The sequence below is a fragment of the Cydia strobilella genome, chromosome 10 (assembly GCF_947568885.1).
Source record: "Cydia strobilella chromosome 10, ilCydStro3.1, whole genome shotgun sequence".
NCBI lineage: Eukaryota > Metazoa > Arthropoda > Insecta > Lepidoptera > Tortricidae > Cydia > Cydia strobilella.
In genome coordinates this window covers 19202560-19224360 of record NC_086050.1, presented here as the reverse complement: position 1 = coordinate 19224360, position 21801 = coordinate 19202560, and the positions used below count along the sequence as shown (strand labels likewise).

At 39.8% G+C, this 21801-nt stretch overlaps 3 protein-coding genes across 3 annotated transcripts in view; 1 reads left to right on the top strand and 2 right to left on the bottom strand.

Annotated features, from left to right (window-relative positions):
* LOC134744724 (uncharacterized) overlaps positions 1-4784 on the top strand; it is a 51563-nt gene extending 46779 nt beyond the window's left edge. The window contains exons 9-15 of the mRNA XM_063678643.1: positions 184-258; positions 416-833; positions 1820-2060; positions 2130-2205; positions 2551-2615; positions 2918-3091; positions 3486-4784. Of these exons, the coding sequence (XP_063534713.1) occupies positions 184-258; positions 416-833; positions 1820-2060; positions 2130-2205; positions 2551-2615; positions 2918-3091; positions 3486-3665 (1229 nt within the window). The 3' untranslated portion in view covers positions 3666-4784. The remainder of the gene's footprint in view (positions 1-183; positions 259-415; positions 834-1819; positions 2061-2129; positions 2206-2550; positions 2616-2917; positions 3092-3485) is intronic.
* A 1107-nt stretch (positions 4785-5891) lies between these two features.
* On the bottom strand, positions 5892-12432 carry LOC134744808 (organic cation transporter protein-like). Its single transcript, XM_063678719.1, has 7 exons — positions 12135-12432; positions 11425-11656; positions 10775-10859; positions 9324-9494; positions 7430-8071; positions 6896-7077; positions 5892-6126 (listed from the first exon to the last, which is right to left on the bottom strand). Exons 1-7 carry the CDS (start codon positions 12401-12403, stop codon positions 5941-5943), a joined length of 1767 nt encoding a protein of 588 aa, XP_063534789.1. The 5' UTR covers positions 12404-12432; the 3' UTR covers positions 5892-5940.
* A 4148-nt stretch (positions 12433-16580) lies between these two features.
* LOC134744973 (uncharacterized) lies at positions 16581-19545 on the bottom strand. The gene is made up of 3 exons (XM_063678921.1): positions 18537-19545; positions 16761-18341; positions 16581-16630 (listed from the first exon to the last, which is right to left on the bottom strand). Exons 1-3 carry the CDS (start codon positions 19543-19545, stop codon positions 16581-16583), a joined length of 2640 nt encoding a protein of 879 aa, XP_063534991.1.
* Positions 19546-21801: the final 2256 nt, after the last annotated feature.

Sequence of the window (21801 nt, the reverse complement as noted above, 5' to 3'; positions counted from 1 at the left end):
TAATTCCTGAATGGTTCTGATGAGTAGATGATATCTATGATTAATTATCATATCCTTTCGTGTGTAGTTTATCAAAAATGTGCTATTATAACTATTAGCGCTCGATTCTAATCTCGACACAGCTAGTGGCATCCTATATCGGATCGAACGATGGAAAACGCATTAAGAGGTCTTATGTTTTAGAACCGAGAGGCTACGAGAGAGATGTATCCCCGGTGCGGTATGATCGTTACGGACGAGACCATTATGAGGAAGATGGTACGTGTACGTCCAATCCAACTGGTTTTCATTCTTGAATACATTTTCCTGTCGTACATTAATTCCTTAAGTTTTGTACTCATTTCCTTTCATACATGTTGCAAAAATATATTATATTCTTGTGCTTTAACCATTAAGCCAATGGTTTGATTTGCAGAAGAGTTCCCAAAGATATCGCTGCCACTAAAAGACTTGGAATCAGCTTTACAAGACCTGAACGAACACCAAATGAAGGCATCCAAAGCCGACATTCGCAGCAAGTCCCTTCCACGCCCTTCCAAGTCCAAGCCCGACTTCGGACCTCGAGACTTCGATAGGGAATATGAACCTGGACCTAAAGATCGAAGAGACTTTGATCCCGGACAAAGGGACCGTAGAGATTTTGATCCTGGTCCATCTAAGGACCGCTTTGAAATGCATGATCTATATGATGTAGATTATGAGAACTACAAAGAGAGGAAGGCGCAGCAGGAAAGGGAGTGGAGAAGGAACGACTATAGGGAAAGGGATTACGATCCTGAGGATGATGACTATGAGTTTGATAGTCCGAAGGGAAGGAGAACTTGGGATCGTCGGTGAGTTGATCTGCTTTATTGTAATTTCCATATGAACCCAATTGATGTACGTACAGTCGCCATAAGATATATCGAAGCGGCTAAGGTGCTTACAAGGGGCAAAGGTTGTCTGGAAGAGATCGCTTTTTAGCGATAAGACCGCCTGTTGTTACCTGGTTCTATTTTTTCTTTAAATATTTCTTTGTAGTTTTACATGTATGTAAAATGTATAATTTTGGTGCAATAAAGAATATTTACTTACTTACTTACTTACTTACTTACTTAGAAATATCTGAACACGCACTTCGAATTAGAAGCCTTGGTATTATAGAAGCTTTGTTCAGATATTTGTGAATACCCTGGGCGCTCCGATATATTTGATGGCGACTGTACATGATATCTTGCCAGACATTTACGCCACTGCAATAGACCCCCATCAACAACGTCATATCTACTTAAGTACCTATGCTATGCTTCTTCATCTTTCTTATTCTGAAAGTGGGACGTGTGGGTCACGTGGGTCATTGGTCACTCGCTATCTATTTGCGTCAATATACCTATCTCGTCAGAAATGGCGCTTTTCTTGCCTTGCCAACATACTAGAGTCAGACCAAGATAAGTCTGCAACGATTTTGATAGCACACGCAGTGCAAGTGTTATTGCGTTATAATTTCATAGAAATTTGACGTTTAAAATAACACTTGCACTGCGTGTGCTATCAAAACCGTTGCAGACTTATCTTGGTCTAACTCTTATTATAAAGGTCCAGTCAAGTAATTTGATTTCTGTGCCATTTCGTAACTTGTCACAGTATAGTATAGGTAGTGAATGTTTTTACTTTTTAGTCGTTATTCTTTGTTGCTTAATTATGTTCAATGTCCCGTGTGAAAGGTTTTCGCTACGTTATTTATTATGAAGTTCCATGCTGTAACAATCAATGGAAGCCGCTGGGGACCTCACATTGTTGTCATTGTGACACTACAAGTATCTACTTGTGTAACTCACAGGGCAGACCGTTGGGACTCCGAACGCGACCGCGACGACTACGGCCACGAGCGGCGGCCTAACCGGCGAGCACGCAGCGCGCTATACGAGGGCGAGAGGAGATGGGACGAGTTGGACGATAGGAGGCGCTGGGACGACAGGGACGGAGAGAGGCAGTGGGAGGATGTCGAGGGAGGACAGAGGAGGTTGCGACTGCGACGGCTCTATACTACAGATGAGAGCGCCAGGCCGCCGCATGCTGTGGTGAGGTCTTCTTTTTATTTAGCTTTTACGTTTCTTGGCTTATGTTATTATAGTGTTTATGTCTTACAGACGCCCTCGCCCGAACGGGATTACTGGAGTGATGACGCAGCTGTGGTGCCCGTTCCTCGCAGAGGCAGATCCGCTGGTACTTAATGTCACTTTATTAGTATACGCGGTATGTAGGTCTGTACTACTAATTATAAGGGGACACGTTATTTTATTTTACGAATCACTTGTCTACTGCCAACCTGTAGCTATCGGGTTTAAAGTCCCTGGTATATCGTATCCATTAAAAGGTGCGATGCCAACGCAATAGTCAAGTGCGTGTGGAGGAAAAATTTTGTAACTTGTAGCAAGTTGTAGCTTTATGAAATGAGCTCCTGATAAAATTTGAGTCAATCTCTCCAAGTGAAAGGAAAAGTCGCCATGATTGGCTTACTAAAGTAATGCCGGAATGATTTATTCTGCAAATTAATGAAATATTTTCCAGCTGCTGCCTGGGGTTCCAGACACGCTGAAATTTACGAAGAAGATCCCGAACCCATTAAACAAGAGGTAAGATTGATTTTCCTTTTAATTTATTTATTTGACGCTCTATGCGGACGCTAAATGCTCGCGCACTATGCGGTTTAAAAAGATTTTCCTCCCGCGGGCGCTCCGGCTGTGGAATGGGCCCCCTGCCGAGGTTTTACCGAGATTTTACAGTATTCTTCTTAAAAAAAAGGAATGTACCGGTTTTTAAAGGGTCATCAAAGCGCATGTAACACAGGCCACCGTCGTGGTATAAAAAAATCATAATGATCTAGATATTTTAGACCAATTATGAATTAAATGTACTATTTTCGTCTGTGGTCTAGATAAAGCCGGTGCCAATCTGGCTGTGCGTGTTCCTCGTGGCCTCCTACATCGTGGCGGGCACCTTCCTCTTCCAACAATGGGAGGATTGGAACTATTTGGATTCAGCGTATTTCTGCTTCATCACTCTTACTACCATCGGCTTCGGCGACTTCGTTCCGGGCATGAAGTTACAGGTAAGAAACATTTGAATCATTTCCTGTAGTAGCTGGAATATTCCTTAACTTATAATTCGTAAAATCGTAAACCTTATACAAGATAGGTGCACCAATGGTCCCTAAAGAATGTTGATATAAGAAAAAATGCTTGTTTTGAAGCTTAAAGGTATATTCAATGATTAAATAGAAGTATATATGTATGATGTACTACTACACTATCCTAGAGCCTTGACTAGAGTTTATGCGTAAAGGGGCCCACAGACTATCAGTCCGCCGGACGATATCGGCCTGTCAGTTGTTCGGAACTGTCAAATTTTTGTTCTACCTGACAGGCCGATATCGTCCGGCGGACTGATAGTCAGTGGGCCCCTTAAGATTGTGCTCTAATATTTTATTTGTGATGTGTTTCCAGGGCCGAACCGACTCAACAGTGGCAGCCGTGCACTCCATCGCGCTCTGCTCGCTGTACCTCCTCTTCGGCATCGCTCTGCTGGCCATGTCCTTCAACCTGGTGCAAGAGCAGGTCCGCGCCAACGTCGCTGCACTCGCCACCCGGCTCGGCATCATCAAACCCAGGGACCCTGACTACTGACCAGAGATTTGATAACCTGGTACAGCACCCATCTGCTGGCCATGTCCTTAACCTGGTGCAAGAGCAGGTCGGCGCCAACTTCGCTGCACTCGCCAGAGATCCTTACTGACCAGTGATTATTGACCAGTTACAATGTTCTCTAATGCAAGAGTACATGCATGCCTATGTTGCTGATATCATCAAACAGCATCAAATTCATGAATCCTGACTACTGACACAGGGCGGGGCAATGAATTGATAGTATTTTGGCATTGCAACCATGGCAACGTAATTCTAGATAAAGTTGTTATTTGCTTACTGATATTTACAAGGATAGCACAACAGGTGCAGCAACACTGGCATATTGAAATTTCAGTAAATACAACCAAATATCGTAGGCTATAAGTAGGTACAATTAAGGATCAAAACAATTAAGAATCAGTTACTTATCAATTTACTCAAAACTAGATAATAATTTACTAACAAAATAAAATAAAATAATAGTAATAATTAAAATGAGTTTATTTCCAACTGCCATCTATGTTTAAAATGTTTATTTGGGCACAAACGGTACATGTTTCTTATAACTAGTGTCTTATACATAATTCATAAACCAGGACAGTTGCCACCACTTAATAGCTCATTAAAGAAAAACAAAATACGGGATAACTAAACTTAAAGATTAACAACGAGGGTCGAATTAGGACAGGGGCTAAATTAATGAAGATGAAACTATTTTTATACATTACATTTGCAATTAAGTGTAAAGTTACAGTGCATTTAATTCGTTTGTTTATTTAAAACCAAAAGTACTTGACGTTTAAATTTAGACAAGGAGTCATTAAATACATAAATTTTTGAGAAAATATCATTATTAAATCTGCAAGCTCTTATCAGAAAGGAGTTTGATTTGTATTTCTTTTTAGTAAAGGGAATACAAAATAATTTATCGCTACGCCGTGTGTTCAAGCGGGGAGTTTTAAAGCTAAGTCTACTTAACAAATAAGGGGAGTCAATTAAATTTCTTAATACTTTATACAAAAATATTTGATCTTTTAATGTGCGCCGGCTTTCAAGAGACACCAGTTTATTCAGGTTAAGCGGTTGAGTTGACACAAGGTTTTTATATTTTAAATGTTTGATGAGATTCTTTTGAATTCTTTCAATACTATGAATATAACATTTATATCTATTAATATAATACTTAATAATGTATTATTTGTAAATAGTTACCATTAAGTACCTAGTATTAAGATTGTTGCAGTGCCCTAACGGGGTATCATGTACCTACTTCATAATGTTTTATACCATCCTCTGTATTGAACATGATCGCAATAAAATATATGAATATAAATACGACAATTAGTAATAGCTTTCGAAAGACCGATAAACAAGCTTAAACAGTGGGGCTACCGCGAAAACCGACATTCGCAAATTGCGGGGATCTTTTTCTTTTACTCCAATGAAGGCGTAATTGGAGTGACAGAGAAAAATGCCCGCAATTTGCGAACTTCGATTTCCGCGGTTACTACTCAGGCATTTATTTGTTTTGATTATAACCTTGTTTTTGACCCTGCAAGTAATTAGTGCAACCGATCTTATCAACTGACTCGACCGATAGTAGACTTCGCGTGTGACTTTTCTGGGAATTTTGTATTATTTGATTACTAAAGTGACATGGAGATACAAGAAGAAAAAGTATATTCAATTTATTTTTATGTATTTTACTATATTCAGTGCTATTTATTTTAAACTCTGAACCTCTAGACTCTAGATTTTAACCCTCAATATTTTGTCTAATACCTAACTTCACGTCGACTTATAGAAACTGGGAATTCAAAAGGTGTTGACACATATATATCATAATAATCTTTTGAATGAATATTTTTGATAAAACTAAGTTGGATGCAACTACTTGCGACCTTGGGTTTGGTGAAGCCTCTACGCTTTTCTAGTACTTGAGCGTAGAAAGTCTACGAAATAACCTAAGTTTAATTTTCATGTGCCATCAAATATATCGGAGCGCCCGAGGTGCTCAAAATGTCTGAACACGCACTCTAACGCCTTGACAATAGAGGCGTGTTCAGATATTTGTGAGCACCTCGGGCGCTCCGATATATCTGATGGTTGTATAATAATCGAATTTGACTTTTCCATGAAGCATTTTTTCATAATTATTAATACAATAAACTCCATCAGAGGAACCTATAACTGACTTTTATGTAATTTTTGATACGAGTATATAAAAAAAACTTCTTGCTAAATTTACTGTTTTTACAGTAAATTTAGCAAGAATCTACTTATAACCGTTGTTGTTCCGCGGCGGGAACCCCGTGGGCTTCTTCCCAATATTATCAGCCTCGTCCATGGTGTCAGGAAGCGTGGTGCCGAGCGTCTCCGGTGTGATGAAGACCAGCGCCCCGGACACGAGAGCGAAGCAGCCGAACAGCACGAATGGAAACTTGTCAAATGTTGAGTCGGCCTGCGGGATGAATAAGAGGAGATAGTCTCACCTGCTGACAGACTCAAATGTTGATTCAACCTAAAGGCGAAGCATGAGCAATGATTTTTAGGTTATGACCTCCACTTTAGGCCACTTTAAACTTTTGTAGGTGACCCTTTGTCTCTGAAATAAGTTTTAAGAATTGTCAGTTTAGACGATGTTTTTGTTTTCTTTTTAGGGTTCCGTACCCAAAGGGTAAAAACGGGACATTATTACTAAGACTGTCCGTCTGTCTGTCACCAGGCTGTATCTCATGAACCGTGATAGCTAATGTGCAGCTATTAGACAGTTGAAATTTTCACAGATGATGTATTTCTATTGCCGCTATAACAACAAATACTAAAAACAGAATAAAATAAATCCTGTTTTTAGTATTTGAAAAGTTTGAGGTTATCAAAGCAGGATTTGTAACAGTTGATTGAATTCTTTTGTAATGACAATTTACTTATAGGGAATTTATATCATGAATGCCTGATTATTATTAATATATAATTTGAATTAACACAACCGTGTCCACAACAGTCCGGGGTCTAGTTATCACGTAAGTATGTATTTTTAAAGAGCTATTGCAGTTTACATACGTAGGTTCTCTCAGAGTCGTGGTCGTGGGCTTTGACGCTGCTGTCACAAAATACGTCTCTATGATTCTTAGAAATCTCTGAGTATAGAACAGAGTAGATTAGTAATAGTCACTGGGCGCCAGCACACATGAAGCGTTCTTAATTAAGCGATTTCTTAATCATGTTACCATGGCAGGAGTGAGAGGAGCCAAGATGGAGCCGATCCTGCCGATCATTGAGGAGAAAGCGAACAGGCTATGACGATACTTGGTTGGGTACAGTTCAGCGGTGTACACGTATATCGCAGTCATCACCATTGCGATGGCGTACTTGCCGATTAGGTATACTGTGAGAGATAGCCCGTAGTAATCTATAAAAAACAATAATTTAATCAATATTTTATGTCCACGTATGTAAATGTTCGGATGTTTTCTAATTTGTTGAGACTTTGATCTGGAAAGCTACTTCCAATCATACATAAGAATTACAGAAACAACAAGCATCTGTCATTCTTTGCACTTTGAAGATTACTATTAAATTTTTTATCAGAAAAATAATACTGTAATTCAATACACAATCTTAGGCAAAACAAATGAAAAATACGGGTCATGATCATAGTAAGAGGAAATCCGTCATTTTGCTTAATCCTCTAGGATTTGAGCATGATTATAATAACATCTATGTAAAATAACAATAAAAACTTAAGAAGTAAGTTAGCTTACTATCTGGCAGGAAGACATAAGCAGCCTGGCAAGCAGCACACACCCAGAACGCCCCGATCAGCACCGGCTTTCTCCCGATCTTCCCCATCAGGAACATCGACGTCCAGTATCCAGGGATCTCCACCGCGGCCACCGCCACGTAGTTCAAGTAACGATTCCCTGACATGTTCACAGCATTGATTGACAGACCGTAGTAAATTAAAGTATTTGTCACCCACCAAACAGGTGATACTATGCAGCGGATCAAAATCTGCTTATGTCTGAACACTTGAACTATTAACCAAGGCTCATTAGCTTTTTCAAGTTCTTCCATAGCTTTTTTCCTCTTCTCTTCTTCAGCAGATTCTCTCAAAGCTCGCAAAGATTTGTCAGATAAGCGCCCTCCGTTGACGCGCGCGGCAGTTTTAAGCACAGCTTCAGATTCCTCATATCTTCCCTTGCTCATGTACCAGCGGACGGACTCGGGGATGATCCAGAAGTAGAAGATGGTGATGAACATGGGGCTGTAGATGACTTGCGTCAGACGCCGCCAGTCGTTGACGGCCCAGGCCAGGAGGCCGCAGCAGATGTTGCCGATGCAGAAGAAGGTGTTCATGGCGGCTCCTCCGGCTACGCGCACTTGTGGACCCAGCAGTTCCATCACTGTATGACAAGCAAGTTTTATAACAATTCTTCAAGCAAATCATCATTATTAACTGTAGATGTCATTTAACTGCAAAAATCGTTAACATGCCGGACATGCTTGGCGAATGAGAAAGTCTGGTAGCTATTATGCTATTACATACTTGCAAAATATCTACCATAATGCAATAGGAAATACTAAAACGATACGATACGAATTAGATGTTCAGTGAAGCTAAGATGGTCGCCTCTTTATCGTCTGTCCCCAGGCCGGTCACGTTCTAACGAGTAGGTACCTTCAATCACTAAACCTAAATGAAAATAAAAATGAAAATGAATGATAATGAATGAAAATGAATGAAAATTAATGAAAATTAATGAAAATTAATGAAAATTAATGAAAATTAATGAAAATTAATGAAAATTAATAAAAATTAATGAAAATTAATGAAAATTAATGAAAATTAATGAAAATTAATGAAAATTAATGAAAATTAATGAAAATTAATGAAAATGAATGAAAATGAATGAAAATGAATGAAAATGAATGAAAATGAATGAAAATGAATGAAAATGAATGAAAATGAATGAAAATGAATGAAAATGCATGAAAATAAATGAAAATGAATGAAAATGAAATGAAAATGAAAATGAATGAAAATGAAAATGAAAATGAAAATGAAAATGAAAATGAAAATGAAAATGAAAATTTATTAATGTGTGCAGTGTGCACGCACGTGTTACATGCGAAAGTGACACATGAGACGACAGGCAATAAACGCGACCATGCTATCCGTGCAGGTCAATGACGATAACTAGGTATAGTTATTTATATCCCTAATCTTATCGTTAATACACTGCAATAAAGTCCAGACAAAAGTCGGATACGAACTGATAATTAAACGATAAAGTAAATATTTATGGCTGGATTTAGAAATATCTAAAGAATATAAAAAAAGTTAACGCGCAAGGCAGGTGTGTTGAATCTAGCTTAATTAATCAAACGGGTTTATTTCTCTATGAAAACCATACAAAAATAAGCCTTGTGTGTCTTTTCACAAGGCTTATTTTTGTATGGTTTTCATAAAGAAATAAACCCTTTTGAAAAGACACTCCTCAAGTAGCTTCCATAAAACTGAAGAAGAGTGAAGGGCACGTAGGAAGAAGTTGACTCAGGACCGAAGCAATTCCATCGCATATAAACTGATTCTGATATGAATTAAATATCGATGTATGTAGACGAAGAGCAATGTTAAATAAAATACCTACTTACCAAGAATATAGGCGCAGGAGAACACTCCTGAACCAAACGTAGCTTCAAGGAACTGGAGAAGAGTAAAGGGCACGTAGCTGTTGACCCAGGAGCGGACCAAGCCCAGGACAGCGCGGCTGATGGCGTTCAGGGCTAGAGATGTACGGCGACCCCATCGGTCTGACACGAAACCTGCGCAAATGTAATGTCAACAAGGGCCTGACACTCTGATAGAGAAAGATAGTCTTATTGCGATTCCTATAGGAAAGAGAAAATAGTGCCATGCTTTGTGCTTATCACCGACCGGGTTTTTTTTCATGGTCGGGTTATGGCAGCATAGGTAGGGAGGCGATGGCGAAATACCGAAATTTATAAGTTAAAGAGAAAAAGGATTATGCTGCCATACATTAACCTGTCAATACATGAATAGGTATGTCTTTCTCTTAACCCTGGTCGCTCGGTTTCATGTCTATAACTACTATACTATGTCTATGAATGTCAACTATTATAATGTCATCCAACTATTGAATATTTGGTGAAACACTTAGATAAACAACATTTTTGGGGGTATCAAGGAACTGCATGCACGATTTTATAATTTTTTTATCGCATGCATAACAGGTACTGCCAGTCGGTTGGGGAAGGTCCGGTTCCCAGACTTCTACAAAGGCTTATCAATCTTATCATACATGAAACACTATAATCACGTACGGGTAGTAGGTAAGTATAAAGCGAGGTTTACACTAGCAAAAACTTGCATGCAATTTTCATTACATTGCGGTATCTGATAAACATTTTGAATGCAGTTTACCTTAGTAGTCAGCAATGTAACGTAAATTGCATGCAAGTTCTTCCTAGTCTAAACCTCGCTTAACATTATTTCAAAACATTGTATTTTCACGCATTCTTAAAAACAGTTTTATGTTTTCAAACACAAAAAGCAGTTGTGTAGTTTTACAAAACCATGACGCATGTGAATTTTTTTTTTCGGATTGCAGGCATTTAACTCCTCTCCTCCTCTCATAAATATCCTCTTTAATTATCTTACAAAAGCTCGCCTAACCGCCTATCGCCAATATAATTCAGCTACTCAACACGAAATGGCGCTGTAAATAATTATTAATATCACTTATCATTCACGACTCGCGAGTCAAGGGCTAAAGATACCGGTTTAAGTAAGCTCTCATGGGTTGTTAAGGATCTCACAGTCACGTTTGGTCTCGTTACACTGGGGTTTTCGAAATGTCTACACGCTTGCGAGTAGCCAACCGTTGGGAATTGTTTGACGGAATCCTGACGTAGGTATCCTTTATTTTCGTTGAAGTGAGAAAGACTAATCAAATATTTTTTATTTCGGAGTAAGACTAATCAGTCTTATAAATAAGTAAATACGTAAAATTAAATTTAGCAACAAACTTTTGAAATACATTCTTTCACTGCATACTTTAAGTATATATCAGATGAACTTTTACCTGTGATGGGTAGAGCGGTGAGTGTGCCGAATGTGTGCGCAGAGCCGATGAAGGAGCGCATCCATTCCTGACACGCCAGTCCGAACTGTAAAGCAAACACATGACTTTCAACTCCAGCCTCCAGCACAGCACAGAATAAGTGATCATACGATCATACGATAGCGCAAGACCTACCCCAACCGGCTTTACGCAATACACGACCGTCGTGAACGCTGCTCGCACTGTTAGTGCTTGAGAATGGAGACCTAGGCTCTCCGAAACATGTCGCGCGAGTGACTAAAACAAGTGAGTCTAAACCGTGAAATTATTTAATGTTTAAGCATGTTACGTCAAAAATATGGCATTTAACTACGTAGGAAGTGGCGCCCTCAAAAAATTTCTACAGTTTCTTGCCGGACTATAGTAACTCTGCACAGATTTTTCGGTGACAGTCTGGAAATGCCAAAATATGACATATCTCGTTACACTTCCACACTTTGGCACTTTATATTCGGTGCAAGTTTAGCTTAGACTGGCAATTAAGTAAAAAGGTTAGGTAGGTACTTAATTTTAATTACTTTTCTTAACCGGACCGGTGACATTTAGTTTATTAGTACCACTGTATATATCTTTTATGTAAATAAATACTCGGAGAGTAAAAAGTAACTCACATCATACACAATAGTATCTGTGTTCTGATAGACGTATTCTTCACAATCGAGGAGGGTATCCCTGTCGAACAGGTTAGCAGGGCATGTAGCAGAGCTCTCGCTGCCAGCAGAGATGTTGGCGTAGCGCTGACAGCCGTCGAACGAGCTGCCGGATGCCGGGACTGCGTTCAGGATCCATGAGGGAGAGAAATCGGCCGGCTGGTCGGAGGATTCGCATTCGGGGATGAGGCATCTGGGGTAAAATATTTAGGGATTATTTTCTGCCTGCCTTATTTTGTGCATAACAGTGGGAAGTTTAATAACGTTTGAGTTAATTGGTAGCTACTGAATGTTGCTTTAAGCCCAGGTGTTTATTTAGATTTTATAAAGGCAAATTAAGAACACTCAGATACTGTAGCCAGTAGCCACACTGTGAGGTGGCTACATTTATTTCTTTCTTTCTTTCTTTCCACATTTCTTTTCCCGACAATTTCCAAAAAAATTGAATTAATCGCCTGCATGTTTATCTTGCACAAAGAAGATCATAATAAGTTCATGCCACTCTTCTACAAATAACATTGTAGGTATTAGATATTTTATTTCAGCGCATTTCTTTGTGCAAGATGCAATAGCAATTCTGAGGAACTTTGTCTAGATGATTTAATTAGCTTCTTTCTCAAACCAAAAAACCTACCTCCAAATTTTACTCCGATTAAAACTTTAAAACCAACCTCGTGTTAATCCTTCCCGTCGTAAACACATATTCACTGGATGCGATCCCACTGAAGATGACGACCAGCGCAGCCAAGGCGATCGTCCTGACTTGGAACCACCCGAACTGTCCAATCTCCTCCACTAATATCTTGTCCAGATCTACTGCAGTCTTCGTTTCATCTTCCACCTTCACGGCACTTTCATCTTTCGTTGCGTTCGTCAAAACCTCTTCAGTCTTCTTTTGTTCCATTGTTTCTTTTGTATCTTTATTTATTTTTGAAGTCATCCGTGATGATCCGTCTCAAGGTGTTGAATAACCCATAAAAGCGTTTATTACAATGTGAAGAAATAATTATTTAGATATAAATTGAAGTTATCTTTATTTATAGCGTCTCACCGTGTAGCACAATCGGATTAGGACAAACCTCGAAATCTGGCACAGTCCTGAAATTTGGTATGTACGTTAATTGGGGCATTTTCTATGAAAAGGGACCTTATTGTCGATGGCGCTTACGCCGCACAGCGTCGCGCGGCATTGTGTTTATATCGGAGCATCGTTTATAATGGCGTAAGCGCCATTGACAATAAGGTCCCTTTTTGTAGAAAATACCACAATTAGTGTTGAATAACCCATAAAAGCGTTTATTACACTGTGGATCAATAATTTTTTTTTAATGCATATATATATATATATTTTTTTTTTGTATAAAGTTATCTTTATTTACGAGTATATCGTCTCGCCGTGTGCAAGGCGGACATGCAAAGGGCAAATGGTGTTGCAATGATAATCATAATCATAATCATAATAATCTTTTTTTTGTTGCAGTTGGAAGTTGATGGAAGTTGGATAAGGACTTAACATTTTGCCTATCATTGTAGCTGTAGTCGGAACACGCTAGAGGATATTAAGGGTTTTGAATGATTCACGGTTAATTTCACTAGACTTAACTTAGATGTAACTGCGTCGAAATATCGGGAGCTCAAAAACAATACAAAAGGTAATAACGGTCCATATCCCGGTCAATATAAGTCTAGGATATTAAGTTAATTTTTATTGTATTTTAATTTTTACTACATGATCAAACGAACTTCAAAGTGAAGTTCGATCAGTATTATATGAGTAAGCTTCATTCGAAGATATAAAAACCAGGTAGTCCTTTAACCTACTAGGCAACTCATCGCATGTTTAAAGTAGGTAGCAAAAACTTTAACTCAAACAGGTCTATCCCTACTTTTCACCTAGTCTTGATGAGGCGCGCGGCTTGCCGCCATTGCTCATTATTTTTAGAGACTTTACTTTCTAAAGCAAAACTTTCTTTCCGGGTATAGGGGAGGGAGGGTAGTTATATCTTCGAATGAAGCTTACTCATATAATACTGATCGAACTTCACTTTGAAGTTCGTTTGATCATGTATTATATTTCTCAAGCTTCATTCTTCAGATATAAAAACCAGGTAGATGTTAAGAGTTGAAAGTTTTGCTGCATTTTTTCCCATTATCAATATTATCATAGCATATTTATTTCTGAAAACATATTTGTAGGAATAATTATCTACCATGTACATATGTGTATGTTATACACAAGTTTACTGTTCCAATTGAGTTATAAGGCATTGTTAAGAAGCACGGGAAAGTTTAGCAATGCAGGTTCAAAAAGGTATACATATATTAGGTATAGCCAGGTTGTGTATATATATATATATATATATATATATATATATATATATATATATATATATATATATATATATATACTTTTACGTATTAGGATATTTAAACAAAATCTAATTTGTTCTTCATAAAACCTAATTGACTAAGATTCCATACAATTTGTGGTCAACTTTGCATTAAGTTTAATTCAAGCTAAAAAAGTTTAATACGAGTAAACTCATAAGACATATGTCCTTTTGTGAAATGTATTAAAATTCACTAGCAGTGCTTGTCCGCGATACGGAATTTTTGAAGGCTCAGAACAGTACACTATTCATGACAAGATTCAGGCTCGTCTAAGTGTAATTATCTACGAAGATAAGACGTAATTTAGGCTAACGATACAACCCAGCGTTACCTCCATACAGGGTGGGATACGCTGTGGCTGTGATGTCTTTCCCCGCGTCTTGACGCTTATGACGCGTAGGCCGTGTGATGTCTGTCTCACGACGACTCATCCTGTTTACGATGATCTCTGAGCAGACGACGACAATGAGAAAATTCAGTTATTAGGCGTGTGCACGCGCAAATCGGCTTACAGCAGCTCCTGATCAACGAATAGTGACACGACGTGCAATGGACAAAGACTCACGCGGCCTAGCGCGTTTCCGAGAGCTTCAACTTAACAAAAAACATGTATTTGCTCGAAACATGTCTAACGTCGTTTTTAAGTCCTTTGATTTACCCAAGAAGAATTATAGTTTGATTTTTATCAAATTAAAAAATCCACCACGTTCCTGAAATCTAAAAAATATATGAACGTGCATAAATTATGCTTTCTGTTCAGTTATTAAGCATAAAGCATGTCATATGTGTGGCATCACCAAAGGAATTCTAAACAAAAATAATTTATAAGACTAGCAGTCTACTCAGCTTTCGAAGTAATCTTTCAAATAAGATTGTAATTTACTCAAACTCAAATGTTTATTATTGCGCTCATATTACATATAATGAATGGGCCAAGGTCCATTAATGGTAACAGAATATTTATTTATCATTTAATTATATATACGTACCTAATGTACATATATTCGAGCTATTAAAATGCATAATAATATCCAGTTAAACCTGAGTAGGTAAATTCAGCGTTTAACAAACATCATTAGGAATTAATTTAGTATACATTTATAAATGGCTGCATGTGACGAGTACCTTTAAATAGAATATATAAATGATATGAACCTTTTTTATTTTATATAAATTACTATTATTGACCGCAAGGCGCGATTGACCATATTTTCACAAATATTGGTGTAGCGGCTTCTATTCTCGCAGCGCGAACGGGACAGCACAGCAATCAACCACGCAATCAATGAAATGAAATGAATATCAATCAACAGAAATTCAGATATTAAGCATCAAATCTGAATAAATTGTGGGGTTTTTCTCGTGTAATTTCTAGTATTTTAAATGAAAATCCGAAATATGTAAAAAAGGCGACTGATTTAATTCCCTTGACAGATGTGAGTGACGTTGACACAATTCTTTTTGCTTTTTAATCTGAACATGCCGCCCGCCAAGAACGACTGTTCTTAACTAAGTTTGATTACAATGCAATGCTAATATTAAACAAAACAAGTAAATTGTAATCATCATGATAATAACTCTCATATAAATCTTTCGATAGCTCTGATAAGATTCACAGAACATAAACAGTCCCTTCAACTTGAAAACATAACATAACAATCATAAAAACAGTTAAGTGAACCATTCGTTACATGAAATCAATAAAACATTAAATAACACCAATTTGTGTTATGAATAATTGAAAATAATAATACAATACATTGAAACAAACAATTAATCTGCTAAAGGTAAGACACAAAGTTTAGACACTGGTCGTTTAATTAAAGAATTTTTATAGCGCAACGTGACAATCCGCGTAACGTTGTCCACTCCAGGGTGCTTTTCAACAATTTGACCTAACAACCACCGAGCTGGAGGCAAATCAATCTCCTTTACAAGAACAACATCTCCAACCTTTGGTTCAGGTACAACCTGTGTCCACTTATATCTTTGCATGAAACGTGTAAGATATTCTTGCGACCAACGCCGCCAGAAGTCTTGTAACATTCGCTGTAAAAGTTGCCATCTTCTTAATGAACTAACTGGCGAATGTTCGTAGTTATGATCCGGAACAGTTAATAAAGGTTCACCCACGAGAAAATATCCGGGTGTTAAGGGCATGGGGTCACCTTGATCTTGGATATATGTCATTGGTCTTGAATTTAGACAGGCTTCAATCTGAGTAAGTACGGTAGTTATTTCTTCAAAAGTCAATGTTGAGTTGCCAATTATTCGCTTCAGATGAAATTTACAGGACCGTACCCCAGCTTCCCAAAGACCTCCGAAATTGGGCGCTTGTGGTGGAATAAAATGCCACTGCGTTCCGTTTGTAGCCAACCAATCTGCGATCTCGGGTAGAAATGTTGATTTTTCTTCATCGAACAATTCTTTTAACTCTCTGGCTGCTCCCACGAAATTTGTCCCATTGTCACTGTATAATTCGCTGCAATGACCTCGACGTGACACGAAACGCTTGAATGCGGCCAAAAAAGCCTGTGAAGTCAAATCACTCACTGCTTCTAAATGTATAGCACGAGTGGCCATACATACGAATAGACATATGTATCCTTTATAGGATTTATTACCTCGACCTTTTGATACCCTTATGTTTATCGGGCCTGCGTAATCAACACCTGAATGAAGAAACGCTCTACTCATGTTCACTCTCGGTGAAGGTAACTGCCCCATCAGTTGAGGTTTATTAGTTGCCGCGTATCTAATGCAGGTGACACATTTCCTACAATATAAATTAACTATTGATTTAAGACCAATGATATAATATACGAGAGTCGTCAACAGCGATTGTTTTGGTAAAATAATGGGATGTTTTTTGTCTTCATCTAATTCGGCGTAATGCAGCCGCCCACCAACTCGGAGTAATTCCAAGTCGTCCAGCTGTGGATTCAGAGTGGTAAGTACACTTTTCTTGCTTACTGATTTTCCTTGCTTAACATCCTTCCACTCCTCAAAGAATGCTTGAAGTTGACACTTTTTTATCATTATTATCAACGCATCTTCAATTTCCTTCTTCAAGAGGTACGTATGTTTTGGTTTCTCTTTACTCAGGAACCTGCGACAATATGCTATGACTCTCAGCAACTTCGTCAACGATGAGAACTTCGCCCAGATGTCGTCAACTTCACCGTGATCTTCTACAGAAGTAGAAAGGTGAGTTTTTATTTTCCTTTCTTCTAAATTTGTATTCAATTCCTTAGGATTAGAATATTGAATAACCTTTTCATTCAACCATGAAGGTCCCCTTAACCAGAGTTCTAATCCAATTAATTCAGAGGCTCGAATGCCCCGTGATGCACAATCAGCTGGATTATGTTCAGATTTGACATGTGACCATTGGTTACGGTCTGTGACAGTCAGTATCTCTAAACACCTATTCCCGATGAATGTTTTCCAACGACTAGGATGACTGCTCAACCACGCAAGCACTATCTCAGAATCAGTCCACGCGTGTATATTTGATTTCGGTATGTTCAAAACACCCGACACTTCAATAATCAGCTTCGCTAGCAGAACAGCACCTGATAATTCCAATCTTGGAAGACTGAGTTGTTTGATTGGAGAAACTCTTGTTTTTGCTGTAATCAAACTAACATAAACTTCTCCTCTTGCATCTATCACTCGCAAGTATATAACTGCTGCAAATGCAGAATTTGAAGCATCACAGAAGCCATGGAGTTCCACTAACTTTGCGTCAGCGTTGTAGTATACCCAGCGCTTCAACCGAAATTGTGTCAGATCAGACAGATCTTCTCTATACTTCGTCCATTCTTGCAATAGCGGTTGTGGTAATTCCTCGTCCCAGCCAATACCCGCAAGCCATAACTTCTGAATGAAAATCTTTGCTTTGATTATACTCGGTGCTATCCAACCTTGTGGATCATACAACTTTGAAATATCCGAGATAACCTTTCTTTTTGTTACAGGTGCAGACATCGGAGGCAACTGAACTGCGTACACGAACTCATCGGACGTACGACTCCAGGTAAGTCCCAATATCTTGTTAGTAGCTTCTAATTTGACTTCTATCTTCTTTTTATCTTGCTTTCCTAAACTCTCTTGTTGTATTTGCTTCAACATTGCTTCACTGTTGCTAGCCCATTTTTGAAATTCAAAACCGCCCCTTTTTAGCAATTCATTCATTTGCTTGTATATTTCGATTGCTTCTTCTTCGCTCTCGCAGCCAGACATCAAATCATCCATATAAAATTCATGTTTTACTCTTTCAGCTGCTAGAGGGAAGACTTTCCCTTCATCCTTTGCAACTTGTATCAAGCTTTTTACAGCCAGATAAGGCGCTGAAGAAGTTCCTAATGTAAAACGAAGCATCTTGTATTCCTTGATGTTCTCTTCCGGTGTTTCACGCCACAAAATACGCTGAAATTCTGAGTCTTCTTCACTAACCTTTATTTGGCGGTACATTTTGACTATATCTGCAATGAAACAGATTGGATACATACGCCAACGCATTATTATATGACGCAACTCTGGTTGCAATCTAGGGCCTACCATTAAATCGTCGTTTAAAGATACACCGTTCGTACCCTTGCATGACGCATCGAAAACAGCCCGAAATTTGGTTGTCTGTCTGTCTTCGCGTATGACAGCGTGATATGGTATGTAACAACCCTTTGCTTTGCTGTCATGAATTTGCTTCATGTGATTTAAGTCTAAGTATTCATCAAATACTTTCTTGTATTCCTGTTTCAGGCGCTCATCTTTCTGCATCTTCTTCTCAAGATAGTGAAATCTGTTCAATGCAATGTCCCGTGAATGACCATCGGCGCAAGCTGGTTCACTATCTCGGAATGGAAGTTTGACAACATATCGTCCCTCTTCATCTCGTGTGGTGGTTGAATGGAAGATATCTTCACACCGCTGCTCTTCGATTGACAAAATCTTCTGTTTGTTGGTCGGCTCTGCTTCAACCTCCCAGAAAGACTTGAGCAATTCTTCTACAGGCTCTACATGTGTATGCAATGATGTAACCTTAATGCTTGTGTTTTGATCTGACTTGACCGCTCCAAATAATATCCATCCCAGAGTTGTATTTTGTGCCGCTAAAGACCCTGAGGGACATTTGATAATACCATCTTGAATAATCTTAGCATAAACCTCCGCCCCTAATAAGATATCTATCTTATTCGAAGTGTGATATTCCGGGTCAGCTAAAGTTACGAGTTCTAACTCCGGCCATGAGGTGATTGATACAGCAGTTGAAGGTAAGTACCTCGTCACTTTGTCGAGGACATACGCTGAAACACGGAACACGCAACCTGGATTGAGACGTGAACTGATTGCTATCTCTACTATGGACCTTGTTGAAGGGCCCTGTTCACCTCCCAAACCTGATGTATCTGCCCTGGTTGGTGTGGTTTTTAATCCAAGTAATTGAACTGCTGACCTTGCAATAAATGACTCTTCCGACCCTTGATCTATAAGAGCTCGCAAGAGTTGATATTCTCCGCCATTTTGTGATTCAGCTGACACTACAGCTGTTGCTAATAACTTCCGAGGTGCTACACCCTTAACAAAATGGCTGGTGATGTGTGTAGATGTTGATGGATGCTCCTCAGATGATGAAGCATTGATAGGTACCTTGATTTGACTCACAACTGGTGATACTTGGTTGCCCATGGAATGATTCGCCACCGTAGTCTGCGATTCGCCTTTTAAATGTAATAATGAGTGGTGCCTCCTGTTGCATATTTGGCAAGACGTTGTGCTTTTGCAGTGTTTTACCGAATGATTGTTACCTAGACAATTAAAACATAACCTTTGAGTTTGGACAAAGTTACGCTTGCTGTCAAGATCACTGTTAATAAATTCCTTACAACTCCTAATATGGTGATCTTGTTTGCATAAAGCACAAATCGTCTGAGCTACATGTAACATGTTAATCGGGTTTGATTTATTTATTTGATTACTGTGAGAACTATAATTGCGCTGTTTCTGAACAAAAGTGTTTGATTTTAAATCTAAGAATTCCAACGAATGGTATTTTGTTTCCAAAAACTCTTTGAATTGTTTAATTGTCGGCAAATTGTCTGAACTAGAGACCAATTCGCTGACCTTAGATTCCCATTGCTTCCTACTCTCCGAATCTAATCTCTGGCTAACAATAAAAATTATTATGACATCCCATGTACCAGTGTCTATACCTAAGCCTTTCAAGGCATTTAAAGTTTCTGTTGTGACATCTAGTAATTGCTTGATGGCATTGGAGGACTCGGTTGAAATGCCTTTTTGACCGAAAAACCGTTGTAAAATGCTGTTAACTAAATACTGTTTATTGTTGTATCGGCTTTTCAAAAGAGTCCAGCATTGCTCGTAATTATCATTAGTTATGGGTATATGTCGTAACAATTTCGTCGTTGGGCGGAGGTGGGTCCATACGCAAGGAATAATTTGCGACCGGTCGCTGCTTGCGATGGGTCTATCTCTATGGCAGCCACCTGTCCGGTGGTTGGCATGGTGAATGGTCTCGGGGGGAGCACAAGTTGCAGAGAACCTCGAGGCAAAACTGGTTGTGCTCCTTCCCGAGGTTACCGCCTGTTAACTGCCTGGTTCTACCGTAGAAACAGGCAGAACAGAAACAACCAGTTGAATCATCTTGGGGTGAGCTTTGCAACGGATCGAACACCAGGCTCGGAGGTAGATGATGTCATCCGCATGACACCATCTACTACTGGGCCAGGAAAGAGAACCAGTGCAAAGAACACCCCCCACCATCCCTCATATGGATCTATGTTTGCGTGCCAACGTCGAGAAGCCACTGTAGGTTCGTCTTCGTTAACGGAGGCGAACATGCAGGGGCAGAACGATGGTGGCGCGCAAATAAAGATCCATATCCCGTAAAATCAACCGTAAGCGATGACGTGGCATGTCGCAGCGGGCTTTTCATCCACAAAGAAGGATGATTAGCGGTAGAATGCCACCCGCGTGTTTGTGCCGTGCGGGGTACGGGTGTACGGGTGGAGAAGGAGATCCTGGGAGCGGGTGCGAAGCGGGGGTCTGTAGTCGTTATCCCCGTTAGACGAAGTTCCTTTGGCTCTAGATTCATCTCACACGGGAGGTCTTGGCTTAGCCAGCCAGGATCAATCGGCTGTTGTGTCCAGTCAGATGGCCACGTGGCGAGTTTCCTGGAGTGTAGGGGTCTGTAATCGGCGGAGCACGATTCCTGTGTTGGCTGTGGAGCTGACTAAGGTTTTGGCACCGTGCGGATTCATGGGCAACGCACTCTGGGACGCTATATCAGCTAGGTATCTCTGATGTGTCAAAGCATCCCAAATGTGAGGCTCCAAGGAGGGTGGGGAGCCTAGCTGCTGAAAATTTTCCTGTTGGTTTATGGATAACATAATACCTAAAACGACGGTAGGAGGAGAAAAAGCCGGACCCGTACGGGATGAGGCAAAGGCGCATAGCGCAAAGGTTGCTGCACCAGCTGGGAGTGGACCTGTCCCTGACAGGAACACGGGAGCAGGTGGCAGTAAGGCATGGAGGTCCGCAAGGACGGAGGGCGCGCATGGCGCGAAAAGCAGAGGCCATGGTGGAGCAGGCCACTCCAAAGGTACCACCAGATCTTTTCCCCAAGGGTTGAAAAGTGGATGCGTTCAGCAAGTTCCCGTAAGGGGACCGACTAACGCAGGTGCTGGAGGAGTAGGCAGCGGAACGATGGCCCACTGCGAGAGGCAAGCAGGAGCACCACTTCCAAATCCTGCTGGCGTTGCTCCGGGCGCCCATGACAGTGCGGCCACGCCCAAGGGTGTGGACGAGCAGTCGGGTGGAGGAGCCGCTATGTCCAGGAGGCAGAAGAGGCGTGCGAAGGCGCGAATTGCGAGGACGGACGCGCAAATGGTGGCCGGACCCAACACTAGTGGAGCGGGAAGGCCA

Bases quoted from the DNA above. Each gene is read 5' to 3' on its own strand.
- LOC134744808 (XM_063678719.1), bottom strand. From the start codon at position 12,403: ATGACTTCAAAAATAAATAAAGATACAAAAGAAACAATGGAACAAAAG. The intron at 11,657-12,134 runs GTTGGTTTTAAA...ATTTTACCCCAG, and splicing joins ACGGGAAGGATTAACACGAG to ATGCCTCATCCCCGAATGCG. The intron at 7,078-7,429 runs GTAAGCTAACTT...TGTTTTTTATAG, and splicing joins TTATGTCTTCCTGCCAGATA to ATTACTACGGGCTATCTCTC.
- LOC134744973 (XM_063678921.1), bottom strand. From the start codon at position 19,545: ATGGGCAACCAAGTATCACCAGTTGTGAGTCAAATCAAGGTACCTATC. The intron at 18,342-18,536 runs GTTGTTACATAC...GTTTCATTGCAG, and splicing joins TCATGACAGCAAAGCAAAGG to ATATAGTCAAAATGTACCGC. The intron at 16,631-16,760 runs GTGGGCGGCTGC...TTTATATTGTAG, and splicing joins CTTGGAATTACTCCGAGTTG to GAAATGTGTCACCTGCATTA.